This window comes from Crassostrea angulata, chromosome 7 (assembly GCF_025612915.1).
Source record: "Crassostrea angulata isolate pt1a10 chromosome 7, ASM2561291v2, whole genome shotgun sequence".
Classification (NCBI taxonomy): Eukaryota; Metazoa; Mollusca; class Bivalvia; order Ostreida; family Ostreidae; genus Magallana; species Magallana angulata.
Window position 1 is genome coordinate 33,987,880 of NC_069117.1, and position 23,342 is coordinate 34,011,221.

The 23,342-nt window shown below is 34.1% G+C and overlaps 2 protein-coding genes across 4 annotated transcripts in view; one reads left to right on the plus strand and one right to left on the minus strand.

Annotated features, from left to right (window-relative positions):
• LOC128192893 (valine--tRNA ligase-like) overlaps positions 1 to 12,899 on the minus strand; it is an 18,509-nt gene extending 5,610 nt beyond the window's left edge. For both annotated transcript variants that reach the window (XM_052865925.1, XM_052865924.1), the window contains exons 1-20: positions 12,760 to 12,899; positions 11,204 to 11,300; positions 10,428 to 10,647; positions 9,734 to 9,898; positions 9,375 to 9,456; positions 9,157 to 9,276; positions 8,825 to 8,933; positions 8,088 to 8,267; positions 7,430 to 7,658; positions 6,914 to 6,995; positions 6,704 to 6,780; positions 6,252 to 6,324; positions 5,751 to 5,859; positions 5,526 to 5,596; positions 5,238 to 5,363; positions 5,003 to 5,107; positions 4,255 to 4,402; positions 3,060 to 3,337; positions 2,622 to 2,822; positions 1,218 to 1,329 (exon numbers count right to left, since the gene is read on the minus strand). In XM_052865925.1, the coding sequence (XP_052721885.1) occupies positions 1,218 to 1,329; positions 2,622 to 2,822; positions 3,060 to 3,337; positions 4,255 to 4,402; positions 5,003 to 5,107; positions 5,238 to 5,363; positions 5,526 to 5,596; positions 5,751 to 5,859; positions 6,252 to 6,324; positions 6,704 to 6,780; positions 6,914 to 6,995; positions 7,430 to 7,658; positions 8,088 to 8,267; positions 8,825 to 8,933; positions 9,157 to 9,276; positions 9,375 to 9,456; positions 9,734 to 9,898; positions 10,428 to 10,647; positions 11,204 to 11,300; positions 12,760 to 12,894 (2,719 nt within the window). In that variant the 5' untranslated portion in view covers positions 12,895 to 12,899. The remainder of the gene's footprint in view (positions 1 to 1,217; positions 1,330 to 2,621; positions 2,823 to 3,059; positions 3,338 to 4,254; positions 4,403 to 5,002; positions 5,108 to 5,237; positions 5,364 to 5,525; positions 5,597 to 5,750; positions 5,860 to 6,251; positions 6,325 to 6,703; positions 6,781 to 6,913; positions 6,996 to 7,429; positions 7,659 to 8,087; positions 8,268 to 8,824; positions 8,934 to 9,156; positions 9,277 to 9,374; positions 9,457 to 9,733; positions 9,899 to 10,427; positions 10,648 to 11,203; positions 11,301 to 12,759) is intronic.
• A 234-nt stretch (positions 12,900 to 13,133) lies between these two features.
• On the plus strand, positions 13,134 to 22,161 carry LOC128191686 (general transcription factor IIH subunit 4-like). 2 transcript variants are annotated; one of them, XM_052863892.1, is made up of 15 exons: positions 13,134 to 13,341; positions 13,449 to 13,553; positions 14,194 to 14,325; positions 14,484 to 14,580; positions 14,766 to 14,860; positions 15,108 to 15,219; positions 15,302 to 15,370; positions 15,487 to 15,570; positions 15,877 to 16,009; positions 18,972 to 19,023; positions 19,247 to 19,325; positions 20,229 to 20,276; positions 20,837 to 20,977; positions 21,261 to 21,378; positions 21,848 to 22,161. In XM_052863892.1, the coding sequence occupies exons 1-14, from the start codon at positions 13,223 to 13,225 to the stop codon at positions 21,372 to 21,374; spliced, it is 1,380 nt and encodes a 459-aa protein (XP_052719852.1). In that variant the 5' UTR covers positions 13,134 to 13,222; the 3' UTR covers positions 21,375 to 21,378; positions 21,848 to 22,161. The 2 variants fall into 2 exon arrangements, with proteins under 2 accessions (XP_052719852.1, XP_052719851.1); XM_052863891.1 differs by having other exon boundaries at positions 13,135 to 13,265.
• Positions 22,162 to 23,342: the final 1,181 nt, after the last annotated feature.

Here is a 23,342-nt window from a genome sequence, read left to right on the forward strand (position 1 = left end):
ATGAGTAAAAAATTTACTTAAATTCTTTTTTTTTTAAACATTTCATTTAAAACTTCACAGAAAACAAGCCTTCATATTACCATAAACAATTCGTAATATTGCATGTGCAGCTTTAGAAGAATTTAATGTCAAAAATTGTCAAAGCATTTTAATGACTTTTCATTTGAAAAAAAAATCATCAGAAAAGGCATGAAATCCTTTTCGTCAATCTGAACGATGATGTATGATGTATTTTGACCGGTCATAATAACAGTTTTCTTCCTACACGCGTAAACTGATCCATTAAAGAGCTGTCTGTTTCAAACAAAGCAACTTCAAGGGTAATAATCAATAAAAGGGCAATCGGGTCAGATAATGAAGAAATTATGAAATCAGTCGGCTTCTGTTTTCCAATTAAACAGTGCTGGTAACGCTATCTTTCTGGCTGGTGAAATGATCTGTTTGTCTTGCCTCCAGGAAGCTTCTTGTTTGTGAGATTCATGCTCTGATGCTCATATTTCTCTGTGTACTTAGATTAGCCAACACAATAAATCAGAGACAGTCTGTGTATACTCTATTATCAATCAGGAAGAAAATGAAATCTGAGTAACGGTAATTCTAAAACAAAAACGTAGATGAGCTTGGATCTTCTGTTCATAAATTCTTGCTTAATAGAGTATTTGTTCTGAAGACTTTAGGTACAGCATGCAATAACACCCAAACCAAGCATCAGCAAGATTAGCTTTTCGTATCACTGTAAACAGTCACACAAGTCTCTATGTAGTACCCACATTGGTATGCTGAATTGTCCATAGTCCAATCAATTTTTTTTTACATAAATGGGGGCAACGGTTTGTGTGAAAATATATCAAAGTTTTATTCAGAGTAGGTATGTGTACAGTAAGTAAAGAAATGTCACCGATTAATTTTTCTCCAGACTCTATACTTTTCTCATAGAGGTATCACACCACAGTTCTATACCGGGGCCAGAGCTATTAAAATTGGATATTGGAAATGGGATAATCAGTGGCATTTTGGGTAATATTGCATGTATGTATATTAATATTAAACTTATCATAGTTTTCATTTCTGCTTTTTGTAATAAATTATATTTCTGTCTTGCAATACAGAAGAACACAAGTAGAAAGTTTATTTTCTCTCTCTCTCTCTCTCTCTCTCTCTCTCTTTTTATGTGTGTGTTCTTTATTTTGAGGCCTGACATGACACTTTATACTGACCTTTCAGGAGACTGCTCCTGACACTGTAGCGGCTGGAGACAGATAAAACTTGGGTCACTATAGCCTTTACCTGGTCAACAAGCATCTCTGTCTCCCTGTCTCTGTATGGAAACTGTAAAATGAAAATTCAAAATTACCTAGGCATCTCTTAGCTAACAAATTCAAGGAAATAATACCTCCACCACCCCCATTGACAAAGTCTAAAGGTCAACACTCCGAATAAGTGTACATGTATATCTATGCATATCTTAGTTGTTTTAAAAGTATCCACTCCAGAATTCTTCAAAGATTATACATGTATGTACATGCATATTGTCAGATTTTCTCAATAATTGATTGAAAGAAGAAAATGTCTTTATGAAAGTCACCTCTTGTACATTAATCTAAGAAAATTATCTGAATTAAAAACGTCTTACAATTACTGGAGAACCATATAATATTGTGGAGGATAATTTTTATGCTCTGTATACACTTTCTACTGGTAGGTCTGAGTATATAGAGGATTATATATCAAGATAAACAACAGACACTGCAAAGCAGAACATCCCCTCAGTAAAGAGCATATTTCTAAGAAATTATGCAAGGACAGAAAGAAGAATTCAAAACCATATTGAACAGCTAGAGCTTATTAGTCACACTTGGCATCAACCTGACTTAAGCCAGTATGGAAGGAAATGCGTTACCGCTAAAAGTCTGTGCATCTTGCTTTTATTCTTATTATGCTTATTTCTTTATTCTTCAGTACATTTATGCATGTATATCATTTATTGTTTTCATATCCATGCTTGTTTATAAAATTTCACTTTGATTCTTTTTTAATCTTTATGCTTTGCTCAATTCTATGTTGCAATATTCTCATCTTATCAGTGTAAATTCTTACATATGTATTTCTTTCTTTCATATTCATACCGGTTCTGTACTAGTAAGATTATTATCTCTATTAATACAAACATGAATTCCGCAAACCATAAAGCACATTCAATAAAGACGAATACAAGTTGTCTGAATTTAATGCCTCCTAACCCTGTTATCATTGATTAATGAATTATTGGTATTCAAGCTTAAATGATGTGTCCATTATGATTTGGATGCAATTTCATCAATAAGGGGTACCCATGGAGGGATGAACATGTTATTCTGCAGCCCATAAAAATTATTCATAAATAGTATTTCACATTGAAAAGACTGAAGTCAACCAAAAATCTTTGTTACATTTAAAAGTTATATAGAATGCACTTGTTTCATTAATTACAGGGACAGAATTACTGGTACCCATTTAAATCTTGAATGAAACCTAAAATATTCCTTAAATAGGAAAAAAAGCCTTTGCTACATTGTGTTTTATTAAGCACCTTGTAAGATGTACATATAACATGACTTATGATGATCTGTGGATGACCTCACCTGTGTTGTGTCTGGGTAGCGGGCCACACAGATGCTGACCGCCTTGTCCTTGACCAGCAGTCTCTGATACAGTTCCTCTGACAGGTACGGCATGAAGGGACTGAGAGCCCGCAGAAACGTGTCCATGCACAGACACAGTAGCTGAATGGTGCTCTCCTTGTGAGCCTCATTGTCACCACTCAGAATGTGCTTAGAATATTCCTATATCAAAAAAATATAACTGGGTATCTAATAAGCCATATATTGAACAGGGGGGAAAAAGAAAATTAGGTTTTGGTACCATTGAACGAATTTAATTCCAAAGCATAAAAGGTATTCATCTATAATAAATCGGATTCTAATTTTATTAACAAAAAACTCAATCATAAAATCACATTCTAATCTTTAAACAGATTTTTACATTAGTCTTTAAGGAAAAACTACACGTATTGCACATACCAGGTATATATCACAGAAATCTCCCACCAAGAAATTCTGTAAAGCTTTAGTGCAAAACTGTAGATCATGAGACAAGAATCCCTCATGGCAGAGGTCCACTAAGTTACTGAGGCGACTCAGGATCCATTTGTCCATCACATCCACCCCCTGGGACAGCGGTACACGGAGGTCCACAGCTGTGTCTGTATAGCTGGTCACAAACTTAAAGCCATTCCAGATTTTGTTACAAAAGTGTCTCTTAGCCTGGACATGTTCTACATTCATTGGGATTTCATCATCTGCAAAAATAAAATTCCGCAATGAAGATGTTTCATAAAAATATACTACATGTAGATATTGTCCCATAAAAATGTACCAGGTCTCTCAACTCATGGGTTTTGGTTAATGAAAAACCAAAGATATGCTTGGAAGAACCAAAGACTATTTTAATGAGTGAGGGCATTTCATGATGTGGATTGTCTTGCTTTCTTTGACAGACATTAATTATCCCAGCACTATTTTTTTATAATATGAATTTGGCTTATATGTTGAAAATGTGATTCAGAAGTACCGGTAATCTTATTGTGTTTAGCATACCAGGTACCGTACATTGTATAGTGATTGACTTTGACTCAGTGATATCAAAGAGAACACAAATACTTTATGACAAATGAATGTGAGTAAAATGTAATTGGATGGGAGAAATAATGATGGAGCAGACTGAAATTCGAACCAAGGCCCCCTGAATCTTTCTAATCAGGTGCTCTACCAACTGAGTTATCTGGCGCTGGTATTTGAATTGTTCTGATCATCATATTCCTCCCCCCTTAAATGATCTTCATTCTCAACGATCACCCCAGGCTCTTCCCCAGCAGGAGTTAACATGTCAGTTCCAGGGGTTGACATGGCACCAAAAGTAACATGTCAGATGGGGAAAATAATGATGAACCAAAACGGGATTTGAACCTAGGACCCCTGAATCTCAAGTCAGTGCTCTACCAACTGAGCTATCTGGTGCTGGTATTTGAACCATATGACCATCACAATGACATAGAGGATGGAGAATTGAAAAAGCTTAAGTTGAAATAATATTTACTTATGAATTTTCAGAAAAACAAAAATCCCTTATGAACTTGTTGATAACTGTACATATATTGAGACTGTTTGAGTGAAAATAGATACGATCAGACTTAATTAATATACATTTTATAAACACCTTTAAAGTTGTAGGAACACAACATGAATCTGAGGGCATCTGTGCCACAGGCGGGGATTCCGTTCGGAAAGTCCCTCCTCTGACCCTCCTTGGCCGTCTCCACTTCATGTGGGGCCAAGTTGCTCTCCTCCACCTTCTTATGCAAGTCCTGGAAATAAAACAAAGGAATTTATATAATATGTTCTCCGATAAAATCTTTTTAAAATTTTTTAAAAAGAACTGTGGGAAACATTCATCAAAAATTTATGTTCACTTAAGTATGACAGTGAAAATGGAAAGAAAAAAATCAATACATTCTATATCAATGACATTGTAGTTCAAATATTCATGGCAGTAAATTACTCATAGCAATTTTCATCTGTTTTACAATGAATATTAATACTGTATCATAATTCTTCATGACAGTAGACATACATCAACATGAGTCATTCTTCATTAGATTGTAAATGCTGAAAAATATTAAATGTTTTCTATCATTTAGAAAATCATATTTCTCATTGAGAATATCTAAGATATTTAGTGAAGGTGAGAAATAAAATATTTAAATGGTATCCAGACATTTGTAACATTTGAAGCAAATTCACTTATAAAAAGCACTTATTATATAAAATGAAAAAAAATTCTGATTATTCTTATGATTGAACTTGAAAATAAGACTTCATTAGAAAAGTTCTTTGATCGAAACAAACTGTCCCCACCCCAACCCCAACAAAAGATAAAATCTGAACTCTTCAATATAAGCACTCACCTCCAGAGTGATACCAGATATGACGTCTAATGGATCGATCACATTCCCTAAAGATTTACTCATTTTCCGTCCATGGGCATCTCTTAATAACCCATGAAGCAGCACCTGTATTTGAAATAAATGGAAAAATGTCTTATCTTATGATATTAATAAACAGTTCAGAAATTAAACTTCTAGGAAAAATTGAAGTTCCTTTATACAAGCATTGATTTGTTTGATTAAAGATCAAAATAACCTTAGAAAATGGTAGCTGATTGGTTAATTTCATCCCCAACATCACCATCCTAGCGACCCAGAAAAACAGAATGTCACTTCCTGTCTCCATGAGACTTATGGGATAGTATTTGTTCAAATCATCTGTCTGTAATTTTAAAAGTAAAGCAAAATTATGTTACTGAAGGAAAACATGTATTGTATTGTAATTCTTATATACATTACACAAAAAGTCAACAAACCCATGCATTTAACTTTAGAATATGTTGTACAAGAATCCATTTAACTATAAAAAATAAACTTAAAATACCTGATTTGGCCACCCCAAAGGTGAGAATGGAAACAATCCAGAGGAAAACCAGGTATCCAGTACATCTTCATCTTCAAAAATACAGATCGATTGTATATATTTTTCAAGTTACATGTCTCTATACATGTATGAATCAAATCATCAACAAGATTCAGTGGAATTAAGTTTCAAACTTGCACTGTTGATCCCCCTTGATCATCACCAGTGGGGAGCTGACCCATTTACCTTGTTTTATGACAACATCTTCTTCCTTGCCAAGGTTTAGTAATCGAGCTGCTTTTGTGATGGCCTCCTGTTGCGTCCTTGCTGCCACCCAAACATTTTTCTCTGGACCCTAGATACAGAATCAATTTTAAAAATTTATTAAAAAATATCTTATTTAAAGAAAAGATGCTGTTAGAGTTAGCATAAGAAACCTATTATATGACTATTGAAATTTTGAATTCACACACTGGACAAGTATTACATTAACGTAAGAGAATCCCAAAGCATTTTCATACAACCATTATTTGCATGACCCCACCATAACATAGCTGAAAAATCAGCATGAAATTTTCAATTACAAATAAGTTTTGTAGAAGCATTAATTGTACTGAACAGATATCTGTCTCAGACCCATTTACTTTTCTAGAAACAGGAGAACTTACTCAGTCTAATTGTTTAAAAAAGGTGTTTAGACAAGTACTGTTGGAACACACAATTAGAAATCCCAATAATTGGTTTTACCTTGTTTTTATCAAAAGCTAGATAGGCGGGGATTCTATGCCCCCACCACAGCTGTCGGGAGATACACCACTCCCTTTAAAGACAAAAAAAAGAAAAAAGAATGCATTTTACAAATCAACATTAACATACATCAAACAAGAAATACAGTATCATTTTAAAGGTATCAAATAAACACATGAAACTGATCATAATGTGAAATTTGAATTAAAAGGATTGAAAGGAATTGAGCAACAATCACTACTGTATACAGGGAAATATTCATCCCTGTTTTATTTTCGTACCTTTTGCCCTTGTTTCTAGAGGGAGAATTTATGATGGTCTTTAACATAACTGTGTCAAGGCGAATTCAAGATGGTGCAAAACTGTTTGCAAGTATAGTAAGGTGGGGTGAAAAAAAACCCCTGTATACAGTATATTGACAGAATAATATAAGATTTGATGGGGAAGCATACTCTGCACTCTTGAGCCAATTGAACCAGACTTTTTGATGATATTCCGGCACAAATGTGAGCTGCTTGGTTTTCACTGCCTACAAATAAAATTTTCATATAAAAATTTTTTAATACTGTGCATGTTTATAAATAACTTATACAGTGGCAATGTTTATTAATTTAAAGCAAACAAATAAAAATGAGATTAAAAGTGTTCCTGGAAACACTTACATTGATTCCCATTTGTGACATTTCTTCCATGTTGACAAACCATTGCTCCATTTCCAGGGGCTCAATAACATCTTTGGAACGACTGAATCAAAATGCATAATAAATACATGTACCTTTTAAAACTGAATGATAAATCTAAACACCTTTCTAAGATTCCTCTGGACATATAAGTAAACATGTAGATATTAAATTTTTCATCTGTAATCCTTTCGACCATCAAACAGCATTTTAGACAGAAAAAAGGATTGAATATATATCAATAGATACCAACAAACTCTTTTATTTATATGACAACTACATATCAGCCTGGCCTGTATCAGTGACTAAAGAAAGAAATCTTGTCCAGCTATTGCATCAAATCAAGAGAATATAAAATAGAAAACACTGGATTTCATCTATCAATTAAATTAATAATGTCATTAAAAAACCCTGAGATTTTAAAATCTACAAGGTGTGCTTCTCATGATTTTACACCGATATATCCCTCGCGTTGAATTATAGCTTTACAGTACTTGCCTACAGATGGGCAGGGTCATGGGATGACTCTTGGAGCCCCGGTACAGGTTCCGCCTCTTTAGATCCCCCAGAACTTCCTTCCTAGCATCAAATCTTTTCATCCCCAGGTATGGCGCATCTACATTCTCCATGAGACCAGAGCGACTGATGACTGACATTGAAGGCAGGCCGTGTCGCCGCCCTATGTCATGGTCTGTTTTATCATGGGCCGGAGTGATCTTCACAGCCCCTAAAAACAGATTGAACAACCAAGATTTTAAAATTGCATAGGTATTAAAAATACATGCACCAAATTGAAATTTGATATTTGGATTGATGGTAAATTTCATGTTTTAATAGGATCCCCTGTCAGAAACTTCATAAGGTCAAAGTGTTTACTTCTCTATATATCCCCTTGTATCAAAAATTTATTCATTGGTTTCAAAACCTTTCTTAATTTCACACCCAAACTTTGACAAGTTTTAATTTTCTTTTACATGTTGACTCCGACCCTTAGATCTCTGAGGATCTGGATAAAAATTTATTAAGTACATGTAAAGTTTCATTTTATAAGCATGGTTAAAGGACAAACCCTATTCATTGTCAAGTAATTCTGTTAAATATTTATTAAAATATCGTTAATTTTTTTTAACTATAACTATTTATGGAACTAACTTACCAGTTCCAAATTCAATGTCAACACTCTCATCACAGATGATGGGAAGATGTCGTCCATCAATGGGGTGTAGAACAGAACAGCCATGCAAATGTCGATAGCGTAAATCAATGGGGTGTACTGCAACAGCAGTGTCACCAAGCATGGTCTCTGGTCTAGTGGTGGAAACTATGATTTCCTCGTCTGAAACATAAGGAGGAAGCAATGCTTTAGAGCCATTCAGACAGAAAATTACGATCTAAAGAACACTTTATATTCAATTCACTGGTTATCTTCATCCCTAAATCTTTAACTTCAATATAAAACTTTCAGGATCCAAAATAAATTGAATAGTTTTTCAAGCCCTAATTTTTTAAAATAAAATGTGGAGGCATGAATTTTAACTTTCATGAAAGATTAAGTTATCTTTCTTTTCATAAATTAGAGAAAGTGATTAAATCACTTTTTTATCAACATTTTAGCCAATAAAAATTGAATTTGTTTTCCTTTTTAATATACATGTAGTTAACAAATCTTAAATGATTCAAAGATAGTATTCTAAAAGGCTGTGTATTTAAAAAATAAACTAACTTCAACATTAAATACTGCAAGATATTGCATAACTTATGGATAGTTGCTTATCTCATTAGCATATATGTTCCTTTTAAAAATTGAGTTGATAACAAAGAATAATTAAAATCATTAATGAAAATACAGCATAGATTTCTGCTGATTTCTTCATTTTCCCCATTATCCCTGACCTTTGCCCACCACTGGATATACAAATGAGGTCATGGCTCCAAACTCCACTCTCTCCTGATACCCAGGAATGTTGATTTGTGTTCTCTTGGATAAATGTATATTCTCAACCTTAAAAATTATTTTTCAATAGATTTACCTGTTCATAAATGTTTCAGCATTAATTAAAATAATTACATGCACTATGCTTAAAAGAATTTGAACATAATCCAGATTAAAAATTTCTCAAATATAACACAAGTGTACTTAAAAATGCTAGCCTTGGAATTTGAACAACCTTTTAACAAGTCATACTTTTACATGCACAACTGAGTAATAATATGAAATAATTCACCTCAATATCTGAAATCACAGACTGTAACTGGCAAGACCAATTGACCATTTTGTTTTTTCTGTAGATCAGTCCCTCATCATGAAGTTTGACAAAGGCCTCAGTCACTGCCTCTGACAAATTCTAACAAAAAATAATAAATATTTCATGTGAATGCATCTGCATATGTCTCACAGACCATAAGATGAATTCTGAGTTCATATATCACAGTTTTGAGTTACCTTATCAAGGGTGAAGCAAGCTCTGTCCCAGTCCAAAGAGGATCCTAATTTCTTCAACTGATCATAAATTGTTTCTCCTTTGCTGTATGAATAACAAAATGGAAAGGGTTTTAAATATTGGTACATCTTTTTATCAATCATAAGAATGAAAGGAACAAATCCCTCAATCCTATTCTTATGCACTAATCACCTTTTACTAAATCAAGCATGTTATTTACATATATATGTACAATATCAAGGAATCTTCTTCCCCTGAATGTTACACTAATCTACAGACAACACCTGACTAATGTGTATAATCAGAGTTAGAACAAACTTTTTGGTGACAAAAATTAATGGGGTATATCTGGATTACTGACCTTTCCTTCCATTTCCACACTTCCTGGATGATTGCCTCACGGCCAATATCATGCCGTGTCTGCCGTTTCTCCTTCCACAGTTTCTTCTCCACCACAACTTGAGTGGCGATTCCTGCGTGGTCACAGCCCGGGAGCCACAGAGTCTCGTAACCTCTCATTCTATGCCTAAACAAAAGAGTTTCAAGTCAATGTTTAAACATACTTTTTTTGGTTTCTTTTACAATTTCACTTAAATGCTCATTTATTTGCAAACAGTTATGTGCAAAAATGATTTAAACTTTTCAAAGAAATTCAAATGGTAATACTAAGGAGGTGATAAAATTAAATTTGAAAAAAAAAGTAATCGGAACAATACATGTATATTTCAAACCAGAAAATCAATACCATATTCTTTTCAGTTCCTAATTTTGCAGAAAACGGTGGAATCATCAACATTCTTGGTGACTCAATTTTTGTGAATACCTTTCATCCAGGAATTTACATCCCCATCAAATTATAATTTTTTTCTTTATTTGTTATTCATTAAAATAAATCAACCAAATTATTTATCTATGAAACTGTAGAATACCAATAACCCATGAAAATTGGCCCCCACAAATTAAGATTATTCCACAGTACAAGAAAAAGATATGATCTATCAATTCAAACTCCATCATATAAAAATGTATATAAACTGGATATTTTTGATTTTTACCATCTCACAAGAGCATCTTGAATGGTGTTTGTAATAGCATGACCCAGATGTAATGTCCCTGTCACATTTGGGGGTGGGAGACACATCACAAACTTCTGCCTAGGGCTTCCCTTTTCCTCCCCATACTCTGGTGTAAAAAACCTTTGGGCGACCCACCAGTCATACCAAGCTGCTTCCACAAAATCGGGGCTGTAACTTCTGGGTAATGGACAAGAAACATCTACAAATAAAATTAGATTATATGTATGATTATTGCATTATGCTTATTTTCTTAGTTTTAAAACTATTATTTCTAATACACTTTATGGCAACCATATTTTTCTCTCTATAATTCCATTAAAGACATTTCTGTGCATTAGATTAAAGGAAACATTCCCTTAATATCTGAAACTTTTCTGACACCTATGCCAATTTTAATTTCACTTATGATCCTTTCATGTACCACTGCACCAGGACTAAGTTTTCTTACACTATTATTGTCAACTACTTACTCAGCAGCATAGAGATAATTCACTGAAGCCACAAAAACGTATGATGAGATGGACAGATCAATATGAACTGCAGCAGCATGTAAATTAATTATTTTAAAAAGGAATATTCTTCCTTCTTTGCAGCTGCATATGACTATCTTGAATTACTTATTTACAGTTGGGTGACACTAGTTAATGTAGGAAAGATACTCCTTTTTAAATATGGTATGTACTCTAACTATATAGCCCACAAATGTTCAAGTGAAAACACTGAGGTATCTTGGATAGATTATGACATATATGTACCTTTTTTGTCTCCTGGTTGAGTTGGTATATCATACATTGCTGATTCATAAGTAACTGCACCTTTCTGTGGTCTGACATTCTTCTTTTCAGAGACTCCCTAATGTGCAATATAATGTCATATCGAATTATAGTCTGTAGTCTTATTTAGCTGAAGGTCTGTAGCTCTAAGTCTAAATAAATTTGGATGGACAACCTGGGAATTCAAGGTTCCTAAACTGTTGAAAATTTGCAATTTATAGTACACAAAAACTTGTGCTAGTTTTGGACTGATTAACCTTATATTCACACAAATTTATATATGGAAATACTTATTACCATTAAATTCCTCACATAATTTACTAAAAAGGTTGTTGCTTTACTTGCCTCAGAGTTTTTGTAAAACATACTGATTGACTTTGAAAAATGAAGTATGTTAAATTTGCATGCAGACCTAGAGTCACCATTTATACTTGTAGATAAATTCATTACTTCACTTTACGGGCTGGTGATGATGTTAAAAAGAATATCAGATGCAATAAAAGTGATAATTCTCTGTTGTATATGGTGTTCCATTAGGGCCACTTGCACCTTTCAACTTTTGCCTTTAGGGTGAATGTTAGGGCCAAAGTGCAAAGTTGTGAACATGAGGGAGCCAAAGTGCAAAGGCAAAGGAGCAATTCTACTATTGCTCCTCTTGCCTTTGCAACTTTGCACTCTCACTTTTGCAACTTCACACTTTTGCCCTCACCTTTTCTTAATGTGTGTAGAAGTCTTCATCATTTAAAGATAATTTTAGCTATAAAAAAGAAAATGGCATCTGCGGCATGAGAGAAACTTTTTAGAAATTATTTTTAACAACCTACAACCTAAACACTCTGTCATATACATAATGAAATTCAAATATCATTGTGTTCAAACCAGGATATTGAATTAAGGTAAACAGACTCACTCACTGGTAAGTTATTGGAGTCTGAAAGTGCACTTACATTATGGTGGACATTAATACATTTAATAATTTATATGGAGTGCATAATAATTAGGCTAAGCCAGTACTGATAAAAAGATATGTCAGATAACCCAGTAAAATATTAATAAATGTCAATAAACGTTCATAGTGAGCACAATGGTGCTGTCACATTGTCTAGCGCATGCTTACCAATTTTATATGTAATCGACTGTTATTTGACGAATGCATCCAAGTTAGAAAGAAAAAAGGCAAAGTCAAAATGTACAGAATTGCAAAGGCGAGAGTATAAAGTTGCAAAGGCTAAGGAGCGATAGAAGGATCACTGTTTCGCCTTTGCAACTTCGCACTTTCAGCTTCACATTTTCGCACTTCACACCGTCATATCTATGCTAACACAAGTTTATGTGCGCCCAACATTGCAACTTTTCAACAAGTAAGGAACTGTAGTTCTCTCGTCCAATTTTTTTTAGAACTTGGAGCTTTAGACTTGCTGGTATAGTCATATATATAGTACAACATTGCTTGACAGCATCTCCTGCAGTAACTAAAACAGTGTAAAACTGACCTTGGCGTTACGGTCACAAATTCAGTGAAAACAAAACATACTTACTTTGTTGCTGTTGTCTGTATAGCACAATCTACATGAGGTGTACCTACAAATCGATGTACGGACTGTGAAAGGCTTGTAAAGCTTAATTGAAAAGTCTGTGTAAAATTTTCTCATGTAGCACCAGGAGGCTGACATTTTGAATCAATATTTTACCTCCAAAGTAAAAGAGTTTCAGTTTTAAAAATGCTTAATTTCCGGAATAATTATCAAAACATATTATTTCAAAATAATTCACAAATTGAAAAAAAATATTTACAAATCGATTTTATGACTAATTATACAATTAAGACCAGCTGTCTTGAATAATATCCTAATACCTCTTTACAATAACAATTTAAATCATTGGTTCTGGCATTTATAAAAGTAAGCGTGCAAGTTACATTGATGTTTATTCGGCATGGCTCGAAAGAGATAAGTCTTGTGTTTCTCTGCCTACTCCAAGTCTCTGCATTAGGTTGTCGCAATGGCAAGTGTATCAAAGAAGTTAGAATGCAAGGACTTACACGGTTATTTGAAAACTTTACCTAGTACTATACTCGACAAGCTTTACAATCATCCTGCTACCTGTCTTGCTGTGTTTAGGTAAGAGAGGAATGCAGAATGCTAGGCTAGTAATTCATTAAAAGAATGTTATAATCTCTAAACCGAATTTATTTTGATGTTTTCAGTATTTTTCTTGTTTCTTGCAGGCAGCTTCCTCAACTTTCCAAGCATTATGTAATGCGAATGCTATTTATTGAGCAACCGGTATCCCAATCAGCTGTAGGACTCTGGGTAACAAATAAACATAATGAGTAAGTAGTAATCTAATGACAATCCACAATTTATCTTCATATGTCTGAAAATTACACAGAATGTTGAATCCCATTTGAATGATTGAAGACACTCCTTGATAATCTAATGGTCAGACCTGTTTGTCAGTGTTTTATGGCCCACATCAGATAGCTTAGTTAATAGAGCACCTAACTTGAGATTCAAGAGGGGGGGGGGGGGGAGGGTGCTGGGTTTGAATTTGTTTGTCCATCACTATACATTTCCCATCTCATTACATTGAGTGCCATGACTGTGCAAACCCTGGAACTGACAACCAGGTAAACTCTTGCCAGGGGAAAGAACCTTTGATGTTGATCTTCAAGAGTTAAGAAAATTTAAGGTAGAGGAATGTGAAAATCAGACCAATTTGATCACAGGCACCACTGCCGCACCAGAAAGCTTAGTTGCTATAGCACCTGACCTGAGATTTAGGAGGCCTAATTTTGAATTCCAGTCTAGTCTTGTAACTCCACCAGATATTAATCATTTCAGACCTGATCGTAGAGGTGTGTTTGCTTTAAGTACCGGTAATTCAATCTCAGTTTTTTTCTTTATCAATAGTATTTGTTGATGCCTTCTGATGTATATTCAAGTCTGTATTTCAAATGTATTTATTTTCAGGGAACACAAATTTGCTGCAAAAGTTCTCTCGGAGCTGAGGGTGTGGCACGAACAGCAGATGCAGGGAGGCCTCCTGGGATGGGTTTTGAATGGAACTTTTAGATCAAACATGAAAGTTGCTCTCCTGGGAGGGTAAGTGTGTCAAAGTCAAACTAAAAAGTATTTATCTATTGCTAAGCAGTAACAATTAATGGTCTCTTAATATTTCTATGGAATCAATTTTATTTGTTCAGCACACAGCTCTAAAGCACATGTACTGTGTAAAACATGTATATTTGCATTTGTTGTAGGGGAATGGACTCACAGTTTGCTGGGGGACCTCTACCTCCTGATAAACATGCCAAAGATATTCCTTTTCTTGATAAATATGCTCTTGAGAGATGGGAGGTAGGTTGTATTGTATTCAGTGATCCAATGATATTTGACTGCTAGAAGCATTATTATCAGGTAGTTTGCCTGACCACTATCTTAAGAGTAATTTGCTTCACATTTATCAACCTTCACAATTCATTTTCTTGTACAATCAGTTTAAGTTTACAGATATGTTTCAGTCTTCTGTTCTGATGTTTCAGTGTGTTCTTCATTTTATGGTGGGTTCTACAGAAGGAACAGAGGGAGTCAGTAAGGACATCATTGACGTTTTGCTCAATGCAGGCCTCATGACAATGTAACCCTCAGTTCACTCTCTTTATAATTTAAAAAACTTGTCACTTTCTTATCAATCATTGATTTCAATTTTTGCACAAGAGAGATGTAAGTGTAAGTAGATGAAAGATTTCTGATAGATTTAGAAATACAGATATTTTCATTTATCTATAAACTTTAAAAAAAAAATCCAAGTCCTATACTGACCCTGAGTTTGAAAGTTTTGGAATAAAGACATTTGTTGTGATATCTTTCTTTGTGATTGACAGGGATGGTGTGGACCCCATGCCCTCCATCACCCCAGCAGGTTTCCAGTTCTTGCTCATGGACATAGGGTCCCAAGTTTGGTATTTTATGCTGCAGTACTTGGATACAGTTGAGGTAAGAGTCATCTCCCTTCTAACACATTATTTCCTGTTGACAGTTTTGGGTACAAGTGTCCATGATGAATTTTATTTTACAGGCTCGTGGTATGGACCTTATAGACTGTTTATCGTTTTTGTTTCAACTTAGTTTTTCAACACTTGGAAAGGTATGCCAATGATGAAAGTTATGCTGAATGGAAATTTTTCCATATTCAAGACTCTTAAACCTTTGTATTTACAAATGAATTTCATATCTTATAATCATATGAATATTGATTTACAGGACTATTCCACAGAAAATATGAATGAAGGACAACAAAGATTTTTGCAACATTTGAGAGAATTTGGACTTGTGTATCAAAGGAAGGTATAGTTTGTGTGTAATTACAACCTATTTCAGATACATTGAAATCTAAGGCATCCAGTGATAAAATTCATTCCAACCAAACTTTAATATAATTAAAGTTAGGTAAAGTCTGTTGGAATGAACTATCAAATTTTAAACTGTAATACAACTCCGTGGGTATTGGTAACATTGAATTTACAATATGGAACGGCATGTTTTTATGCAATATAAAAAGAAATATACCAGTAGATCAATGTGAAATGTTAAAAGAACACATATTCTCTATTTACAACTTTACCTTATATATCCTTTTAAATTTTTGTTTAGAGGAAAATCCAGCGGTACTATCCCACCAGACTGGCAATCAATCTAGCCTCCGGACAGTCAGACTTCACCTCTGTCGGGAAGAACACGGGTTATCTGATGGTGGAGACCAACTACAGGGTGTATGCCTACACAGGTCTGTCACCAAAGCTATTTGATTTGCTGTGTAACATAAACTTAAAGGGGTTAGAATGTCATCATGAAAAGGTCCTTTTGGGTTTATTAAAGCAGTGAATTTATGAATGGTATTGGATTTTGCAAACTTGTCAAAGTGTTTTTTAATGAAGAAAACAACAGTTCTGTAAATTAAATTGTATAAATATAAATGGGTTTTTTGTCACTTTCTTCTACCTTATTTTGATTCCTTTAATATAACTATTTAGAATCAATTTTTAGCTCACCGAGACGAAGTCAGGGGGAGCTTATGCTATACCCTCGGCGTCGGCGTCGGCGTCGGTGTCGGCGTCGGCGTCCGGACCTGGTTAAAGTTTTTGTTGCAGGTCCTGTATCTAAGCTATTACTTGTCCTATCTTCTCCAAACTTGCATGGATGATGCATCTGGACCTACTTATTGACTTGAAAGACTTGGATGCTGAATCTGAGTCCTAAATTTCAGATGCTGGAGGAGGTTAAAGTTGTTGGACCAGGTTAAAGTTTTTGTTGCAGGTGCCCTTTGATAGCAATATCTAAGTTACTGCAGGTCCGTACTTCACCAAACTTGCATGGATGGTGTGTCTTATGATACTGATGCACCCGACAGGCTTGAGTGCTGAATCTGAGCTATAGGTTTCGGATGCTGGAGGAGGTTAAGGTTTTTGGAGCAGGTTAAAGTTTTTGTTGCAGGTGCCCTTTGATAGCAATATCTAAGTTACAGCTGGTCCGTACTTCACCAAACTTGCATTGATGGTGTGTCGTATGATACTGATGCACCAGGCAGGCTTGGATGCTGAATCTGAGCTATAGGTTACAGATGCTGAAGGAGGTAAAGGTTTTTAGAGCTGGTTAAAGTTTTTGTTGCAGGTGCCCTCTGATGATTATATCTTAGTTACTACTTGTCCTAACTTCACCAGACTTCCATGGATGGTGCGTCTTATGATACTGATGCACCAGACAGGCTTGAATGCTGAATCTGAGCCGTAGGTTTCGGATGCTGGAGGAGGTTAAGGTTTTTAGAGCTGGTTAAAGTTTTTGAAACAGGTGCCCTCTGATGATTATATCTTAGTTATTACTTTTCCTAACTACACCAGACTTCCATGGATGGTGCGTCTTATGATACTGATGCACCTGAACTGCTTGAATGCTGAGTCTGAGCCATAGGTTTCAGATGCTGGATATGGTTAAGTTTTTTGGAACAGGTCACATGTTTAATAGATAATAGTACTATTTCAAACTTGCATAGTTGATTAAACTGTAATATGAATGAATCACAGAGGAAGCTTCAGATGCAGAGCTTGATCTCCATTATCAAGGATGCTAAAAAATATATCTTAGTTATTACAGGTCCTAACTTCACCAAACTTGAATGGATGGTTTGTCTTATGATACAGATGCAACTGACAGGCATGGATGTTGAATCTGAGCCATAGGTTGCGGATGTTGGAGCAGGTTAAGGTTTTAATTGCTAGTGCCCTCTGATGATGATATCTTAGTTATTACTGGTCTGAACTTCACCAAACTTGCATTGATGATGCGTCTTATGATACCAATGCACCTGACAGGCTTGAATGCTGAATCTGAGCCATAGGTTTCAGATGCTGGATGAGGTTTAGTTTTTTTGGAACAGGTCACATGTTTTATAGATGATAGCTTGCATAGTTGATTTAACTATATTATAAATGAAACGCAGACTTTGCTTCAGATGCAGAGCCTGATCTCCATTATCAAGGATGCTAAAGAAATCTCCTACCTCACTCAAACCTGCTCGATAGATAGATGTGATTGTTGATAAATGATATAACATGATTCCTATGATATAGTATTGTATGGTATAAAACAATATTGTTTAATATGATACAATATAATATCATATGTAATATTATAAAAAGTTATATGATACGATATGATATTGTATCAATTTTTTTGATACTTTATGTTATGATATTGTTACATGATATCGTTATGTATAGTATTGTATATTATGATACAATATTGTATTATATTATATTGTATTATTAATGTATTATTTAATCACATGATACTATTACATAAGATATTGCAAAATATAATATTGTATCCTATGATACAATATTGTATATTCTATAATATTGTATCATACAATATTGTATAATATGATATTAGTTTCTGTAATATAGAATTATATCACATGAAATTGTATGATATGATACTGTTATATTATATAATATCGTATCATACGATATTGTATAATATGATATTGGTTTATAATATGATATATTATCACATCACATGAAATGTATTGTATGATATTGTAAAATATATTATTGTATCATATGATACAATATGTATAATATAATGTTGTTTTATATATTTTACTTTATCACATAATATTGTATCATTTGATATGATACAATGTTGTATTGTTCAAATTATATTGTATCATATGATACAATATCATATTATGTTTCAAAAATGATACAGTACCATACAATACCATACTATATTATACAATATAATATCATATGTTTCAATACAATGATGTATTATGTAATATGATATTGTAATATAATACTATATTGTTTTATATATTATAAGATTGTATTATCTGATCAAATACAATAATGTATAACACAATACAATGTCATATCATACGTTACAATATCATATCTCATCATTGTTTATTATGGTATTTTATTGTATTATATGATATATGTTGTAAATATGATAGGATGCAATATTTAATTTTATATTATTGTATTGATTTACATATGAACATATGATTGTCATACAATTTTTTAACAGATGATATACGATATTGTGTCAAAACAGAATCCATGAATATCCAAGATCATAAAGTATGATTTTCATTTAATATGATAAAGGTGGTCTCATAAAGGTGAAGTTTCATAAGGGTGATGTCTGGTCTCGGTGAGCTTTGTAATCTGTGATTACCTATGTTTTAGATTCTCCCCTGCAAGTGGCTTTGGTTGCCTTGTTTTGTGAAATGTTGTACAGGTAAGTTGCCCAAACTTCATATGAATAAACTTCTAAAATTTTCTAGGTTTCGTTTTATGTAAAGGAGAATGTAAATCAAGAGCAAGTCAAGAATGACTCTTTCTTTAGATTATGTCAGCTGTGCTACTTAACATTGTAAGATTTGTGTTCAGTTTCTCTTTCCTTGTATACAAATGTGCATATACATTTAGATGCCTGGATGTTCAGAGCATTATTTCTGTAGGTTTCCGACGTTTTCTGTGGGGAACTTGACTCGTGTTAGTGTACGAGATGCATTAATCCGAGGAATTACAGCAGATCAGGTACCTGTTCTCTTGCCAGCTGATGTTAATGCTTAGTCATAAAATACAATATGGAGTTATGTTGTTATGTTTGTTGTACACATTGCAAGAATATTCTTTCAGAGAAGAACATTTTTTTTATAGTGAGATTAAAATAGTACTAGTAATCAAATGTTGACATCTTGTACACATATTATGAGGCCTGTATGTTCATGGCCATATTAAGACTGAACTGAACTCCTTGACAAGTATAAAGATACAGGAAAATATGCAAATTTTAAAAGTAAAATATGCTGATTTTTAGCTAGTCTCATTGTGTAAGCAATGGCCAGGCTATAGCTATGGTGCACAGTTACGAATGTTGACTGAACAACCTTTGATAGCATTCTAAGCACAAAAAAGGAGAATGTATAGCATGTCTGAAATATATCTGAGATAATTAACATCACATAGTAATACATATTCTTATTTGTTACATTCTAAATACTTTAAGTAGTTGAATGGTTGCGGAATACCTTGTTCACACTTTAAATAGCCTAGGTCATTCTAAATTTAGAGATCCATTTAACAATTGTTTTAAGAGTGTGTACAGCAGTTAATCTTGGTCGGGTTGTTAAATACATGATATCAACTTAAATATGCATTGATAAGCTTATATACTCAGTTAATTCATTAATAGTGACTCACTGTAGCTATTTTGTTAATAATAATGTCATTTCATAAAAACGCTGACAATTCACATCAAACGAGCCCACATATCTGTACTTTAAATACTTTCTGTAGTAAATGATATACATTACAAGTATAAAGCATAAAGAATTTTTAGCCATAAATTAAACCATTTGGCTAGATCTGATGGTAACCATGTTGTATAGTTACTACTCGCAGAAATGTTGCCTGTAAAACACTGTACTTTTTTTGTAGATAATATCCTTTTTAAAAACCCATGCTCACCCAAAAATGACCAAAAATGTAAGTAGATATAAAAAAAATATCTTTTTGATATCTGGCAAGAAAGTAACTTTGTAAATTCTGATCTTGTGCAAATAGAACAAATATTTCATGCCTATATATGTAGGTATTGTATAGGAACAGGGGTCATGTCTGACACATCAAGTGATTTAATCTCAATTATCATTACACAGATGGAAACCTGAAACTTTAAACTTCACATTCTTCTATTAAGTACACATTAAAAATTCTGAAAAGATAAAAAAAGGAAGAAAAATGGAAAATTTTCAGCTCAAATCCTGACAAGGTCACAGCTCTATGCGTTGGTGAGATCAACATTACAAGGAATTCAATAATTATGGTCAAATTCTTTTAGATTGGTAATGATGATTGGTCTCCCTTTAAAAGTGTTATTGCTGAAAAGTATCAAATATTAAGGGACATGTTTTTCAGCAAGTAAATCTAACGAAAGTTGATGATTTGAGAAACCTTCTTGTTCTAAATTTTGATCAGAAATAGGCAGAGTAGTTGTTTTGTGTATGTCAAATTAGCTCAAATTCTTGGCCTGGATTTGGTTTCAGACTCCAGTCATTCCATCAACAGTGACTGACCAGATCAGACTATGGGAATTGGAGCGTGACCGCTTTAAATTCATGGAAGGCGTCCTATACGACCAGTTTCTGTCGCAGAACGACTTTGAGCTGCTGAGAGATTATGCCAAGGTACACGGTCACTGGGTCACCTTACAATGGAGATGTTTTAGTTGATAACAATAACGTTATGTTTGTCTCAATTATTGTGTTGGGAGGGGACTGTTGTAACAAAGGACAGCATTTACCGTTCTATGATGAAGTTTATCTCTTTGATTCATTCATTAGGTTTTCTTTAGAATTTAACAAACATTCTTTTTAAATATGTGAAAGATGTACAATGTAGAGGGGCAATACAATGGAAGTATGTTTATTCAGCATACACAGAACTAAAATTGAATTGTTTTTCTTGCAGGATTTGGGAGTTCTACTCTGGGACAATGCAATCAAGAGAGTAATGGTTGTTACAAAGGGTGGCCATGACGACGTGAAGCGCTACTGGAAGAGACAGAAGCAGTCAAACTCCTGAAAGGGTAGGTTAACATATGTATATAATGATCAGAGAATTTGATGAAATTGTATTAAAATCATTCTAAAATTAGCAGTATCAAGTAAATGTCTAACAATTAAAAATGTAATGTAAGCGAAGTATGTTTTGCAGTCCAAACGAAAGTAATTCGATTTCTTAATGAAACACACTACTTGATTGGTTTAGGGAATTATATTCCCAATGTTACAATGGTATGCAGTATCAATCAGTTCTGATGTTACCAAATATATACAAATATAAATTGTGTTGGAACAGTATTATTTCATTATCCATTTCATGGTTTCTAAAGCACAAATTGTCCCGATCATGATTTTCGTAGCTATCATGTTAATTCATTTAGTAAATATTTCACCAATCACTTGGCTCGCAATTATCAACTTCAACATTACACACTTTTCAATAAAGACAAGGATCAGCAGTTTAAAATATAATACTGTTTTTTTTTCTGATAGTCTACATCCTGGAGTTGATTTGGACTGCAGCCATCTTGGAAATCCAGACAGTGATTCAGATAAATCCTGTCTGACCAGCAGCAGCAGACAGTTACCATGGTAACGAAGCCCTGCTGTGATTGGACAGAGAGAAAATCAAGCAAACTTAGTGGCAGTTCTCTCCCAAGGAGAGAAAGAAAGCAGAATCAAGCCTTGTTAGTGACTGGTGCTGTGCAATACCTCAAATATTACCATTGTTATAGACAGATTGAGTTTACAAAACTTTTTTTTACACATTTATATGAAAAAAGCAATAAAATTGTTTGTCTCAAGATTACGTTGCTTCAGTTTTAATGATTGGTCTCATTTACCGGTACTTCCATAATCTGAACTTCCTTTGAAATATGTTTCATTTTTTTATTGCAACAACATATATATGTTTAAACATTTGTTACCAATAACATAATATGTAATATTTCTTGATGCATTAACCTGAGAAAAAAAACTAGCATCTATATATATATTTTAAAAAAAGGACTATAATATACAGTAATAATTACTCCTTGAGTAGATACATTTATTAACTAGAGATTATAGTACGAATCTTAACTCTAGCACTTTCCCTCTATGTTAACCAAAAACATACGTAATATTTCTTTGATGCATTACCCACGAAAATAGATTGTATCTATATAATAAAAGACCTTAAATATACGGTAATGATTACTTGAATAAGTACAATTGTTAACTAGAGAGTTCCTGTCCATCTCCATGAATCTCAAAGTTGCTTACAATTTCCAATTGAATAAAAATCCTAGCTCCAAAAATCACATTTGTTCAGAATTTGAATTAACTATGTCTGTTAACTCTAGCACTTTCCCTAGATTTTCGCACAACTAATGTGATGATCGCCTTAACGATGTGTGTGAACCAGTGATGTGACCCTGGGTATACTGGGGAGGGTCAGTCTGTTTGCCTGGGGCTCAGGCTCGTGCTCACTGACTGCTCGTCTGCTCCGTGTCCGCCATACTTTATCCACGTGATAACACCGCTTACAATTCCAGTGTCTGTCCTCCCCCGGGATAGCGTACTGGAGCTTCTCCGCCGTGGTGTGACCGGTTGGGTCCGAACGGTTGGAAATATCCCCCTCCCCAAAATCATAGTCGTCACTTTTACGTGCATGAGTTTTTCGCGGGAAAAATGAAGGCTTAAAAAGAGACGATAGAGAAATGTCTGTTTCATTTTGCCTCTGCTCTTCTCGTTTTTTCGCCGCAAAGAGCGGTTCCTTCTTTTCAGGATTTGGTTTTTGGGGATACTGAACTCCCCACTTGTCCGTGAAATACTGACGAACCTTTTCTGACATTTTATCGTCGCCCAAAATCATGCCCTTCTCTTTACTCTCTTTCATGACTGTGTCTAGATGCTTCTGTTTCTGAACTTTCGGGTGTCTCTCGGCGATGATGGAGTCCATGTCTTTGTTGAGGGAGCGGAGGGACTTGCCGCCGTAGTGTCCGTA